This window comes from Kryptolebias marmoratus, linkage group LG19 (genome assembly GCF_001649575.2).
Source record: "Kryptolebias marmoratus isolate JLee-2015 linkage group LG19, ASM164957v2, whole genome shotgun sequence".
NCBI lineage: Eukaryota > Metazoa > Chordata > Actinopteri > Cyprinodontiformes > Rivulidae > Kryptolebias > Kryptolebias marmoratus.
The window spans coordinates 22,752,248-22,756,182 of record NC_051448.1 but is presented as its reverse complement, the minus strand read 5'-3'; the positions used below and the strand labels follow the sequence as shown (position 1 = coordinate 22,756,182).

The following is a 3,935-nucleotide window of genomic DNA, read 5'->3' as shown; positions in this document are numbered from 1 at the left end:
ATTCCCCCGGAGGAGCTGGCCCAAGTGGCTGGGGAGAGGGAAGTCTGGGTCTCCCTGCTTAGGCTGCTGCCCCCACGACCCGACCCCGGATAAGAGGAAGAGAATGGATGGATGGATGGATGGATGGATGGATGGACAATTAGATAATGGCTCAAACAAGATGTTACAGTAACATTACAGAATCATCAATCACTTCTGATCACTTCCAATCAGCATATTTTATTTGTTTTCAATTTTAGGTTTAACTATTTTAAGCTTCCCTCTTCTCTTCAGTCTCTGACAACCAGTGCACTATTAGTTGTGAAGGTAATAAAAGTAGCAACGTATTTTGAAAGATTTTGCTGAAGTAATGTATAATCATTCTAATTTTGAAGACACTTTTAGGTATTTTTATTAACAAATAGGTCCCACAAGTTGAACATGGTAGAGTTGTTGTTATTCATTTTAATTCCATTATGTTTCCTCTTAAATAGCAGGAGAAAATAATACTGTTATGCAGTAGGGATAGGCATTCATTTTTGAATAATTTCAAATAGTCTCATTAAAAGCTGTAATTTGAAGAAATCTAGTACTAATTCTTCAAATCATTTATTTTGTTTATTTATTTATTACCACCTGTACCTGGTAGTGACAAAAAAAAAAACCTAACTCAGAGCATTCCGGCAATTCTTTGTCACATTGCAGTTTACTGTGGTTGTGGGTTGAGCTCAGCTTTAATTCCAGATAATGTGTATCCTCTCCAAAATGATGGAAGTATAAAGATCCCCGGCTAGCAGAATTAGCAGCAGAACACATCTCTGTACCCGAAGCCTTTGAATACTCAAAGAAAAATTGAATAATAACCGACTCTACTGGCTTCAGAAATGTTAAAGAGGCATACTTTTTTAAATGTCAACATTTCTGTACATGAAAGCATTTCATTTACTTTCTGAAGCCAATTCCAACTCAAAAACACTACACAGCTAGAGGAGCACCTACAAGTATCTTTAATTACTTGATGATGAAATGGATACTTGTGTGTTTAAAGCACTCCAGCTGCATTTCAAGTTGCGGAAAAAAAGTCATTTATTCTTTTTGTTTTTCTTGCAGAACAACAACAATTTGGACGCCTGCTGTGAATATTTGTCCCAGGTGAGTCCAGGCTACCTTTACAGTGAAGAAGGGACCCTCAGTTTTCCAGAAGACAACAGCTTCACCGGGCTCTGTAATCACATGACCCAGCTGAACTTAGGTTTGCAGTCTCAGAATGTGCATGTGGCCCCTATTCGGGACAGCCCGAGAATGAATGGCAGCCGGACTTTGGCCCCCAGCATGAGTGACGGGGCCCTCCTGACAGGCCAGGTCCCCAACAGTGACTATTTTCAACAGGAACCTGGATCAGCCACAGTGCAGGTTCCCTCCTCTCTCAATGTTTTTGGTGTTATGGAGCGTCAACAACAACCTCCCCAGCACCACAGACTCTGCCCTCTGGGTGTAAAAGGAGCAACTATGAGTCCGCAGCACACACCTCGCTTCAAACCCATCACAGTGACCCTAGCACCTAATCTTCAGACAGGCCGCAATACGCCTACTTCTTTGCACATACGTGGTGGGACGCAGTCAGGTCTAAACAGTCCACAGGGTAACTCAATCTACATTCGCCAGTCCAGTGTGGCCCGGCAGAGCCAGCAGCAGGGAGGCAGGGCTGTAGCCCCCATTTCTCAACCCCAGCAGCAGACCTCTCATGTCTACATGCCAATCTGTTCCCCAACAAATCCCCAGGCACCCTCCATCTTTTCCATTGGAAGCCAGGCATCCTCAAGTGGTGTCTCCACATGCTCTTCTTCTTCCTCTTCTGTCATCCCCACCTCCGTGTCCAACATCAGCCAGTACAACATCCAGAACATCTCCACTGGGCCTCGCAAGAATCAGATTGAGATCAAACTTGAATCTCCTCAAAGAAGCAATTCTACCACTGCTGTGCTGCGGACAAGCAGTGGGCCACGGTCATCCTCCACCTCCTCTACTTGTCCCTCCTCTTCTTCCTCTTCAACCGGAGTGGCTTCTGTCCCCACCACCCCTCTGCCCATTGGAGGGCCAGGTTCCAGGTGCAGCCAGCCCACTGTTTTCATCTCTGCCAGCTCACCTACAGCTGCTACCACTCCCTCTGAGGAGGCCATCATGGCCTCAGCTGGCTCCCGCTCCCAACCCAAGTTTTACATTTCTGCTAATGCCTCCAGCGATGACAGTGGAGCAAGGAACCCTCCTACAGTCTACATCTCAGCAAACACACCCTTGCAGGGTCCCTCGGGAGCAAGAAACATGGGGGGCCAAGTGAGCATGGGCCCTGCCTACATTCACCACCATCCACCTAAGTCCCGAGCTTCTGCGGGAGGTGGAGGAACAGCTTCTTCACCTCGTGTGGTGGTGACTCAGCCCAACACCAAATACACATTTAAAATCACAGTGTCTCCTAATAAACCACCAGCTGTGTCCCCTGGCGTCGTGTCCCCCACTTTTGAGCCCAACAATCTTCTCAGCCTACCTTCAGACCACCACTTTGTGGAGCCGGAGGCCCCGCATCCTTCAGACCCACTGTCACCACACAGTGAGGGGCCAAGTGAGCCTTGCAGAATCAGTGTGGGTTCTGATGATGCAGCATACACACAAGGTGAGAAATGCTGACTTTTTGGCACAGTTGTGCTCTTTTTTGTTTGATTCTCCAAAAAGAAATGATACTGTTCTATAAAAAGACATATATTGTGTACTCGCAGATTACCTCTATTGACCGCAAGTACTCCAAACAATAGATGTGTTATAGCCTCTTTTTAAAGTTTTGTTAAAACAGTTTTACTTGTTCAAACCTCAGATAGATTAAAAAAGTAGGAGAAAAATTGTTAGGCAATTCAGAGGGCTGCAATGCGATTTTTAAAATGATTATTGTTGTCTTGATGTATCGACAGTCACAATTCAAACTAAATCCTGAGCATAAAGTCCCTCAGACCTAAAAGAAACAAAATATTTTGCTCTACACTGCAGCATTAAAGAGTTTTAATTCAAGCAAGATTTAACTAAATGGAAAAAATGTGTCAAAATGCTAATAGCAGTGAGATTCTGTGTTGATGGATTTCCATGCATCACATGTTGGAGCTGTCTGACTCTCTTTCTTCAGTGTTTCCACCATTTTGTTTTTTGGTCCTGTTGTACAGTGTTGGATTGGCTATGTCAGTGTGTCTTTGACACAAGACGATCATGTTGTACTCTGGCTATCTCACAGGGCTACAACTGTTTCAGAGTAGTTGGGCAAAAATAGTAAAAAACGTTGCATTTCAATAAGGAGATTTTCAGTTGCGGTTCTGTTGAATTCTTTGCGACCAGCAAGCTGTGTGACTGCGTGTTGTGCAGCCATTTTTTAAAACCATTATCTATCATGATGTTCACAGTTTGCAAAACTGCATTGTAGGTTGTGTACATTATTTTGTTGCTCACTTCAACTTGCATTGTACCCATGTTAACTCACTTTGTACCCACCTTTGCAGCCACTGCAGCATTTATTATTTAATCTACTGGAATACTGAAATGAAATGAAGATGTGCAGCTTTATTACATAAATATTATTTATCATTAACTTGATTTTTAGACCTGAACGTGTTTTCTGTTAGATGAGAGCTCCCTTGGAAGTGTAAAGTTACAGCTTTACAGCGCTCTTAAGATCGGTTGTAGACACCCACTATGACTATGATTTTGAGAGAAAATTTGTCACACAAATTTATTGAAAATATTTCAAATTTAGGTGATAAAACTGTGAGCCTCTGCAACTCAGTCAAGAAAATTGAGAACGTAATGTTATGCATATTACTACTGTTCCCTGAAGGAGAGGAACGAGGTACAGCACATGTACTATGGCAGCGGTTCCCAAAGATTTTCTTCTGGGCCCCCCCTATGGATTACAATAA

The 3,935-nt window shown here is 43.5% G+C and overlaps 1 protein-coding gene across 3 annotated transcripts in view; it reads left to right on the top strand.

Annotated features, from left to right (window-relative positions):
- tab2 (TGF-beta activated kinase 1 (MAP3K7) binding protein 2) overlaps positions 1-3,935 on the top strand; it is a 70,376-nt gene that overhangs the window by 52,231 nt on the left and 14,210 nt on the right. For all 3 annotated transcript variants that reach the window (XM_017434120.3, XM_017434119.3, XM_037981715.1), the window contains exon 3: positions 1,090-2,650. In XM_017434120.3, the coding sequence (XP_017289609.1) occupies positions 1,090-2,650 (1,561 nt within the window). The remainder of the gene's footprint in view (positions 1-1,089; positions 2,651-3,935) is intronic.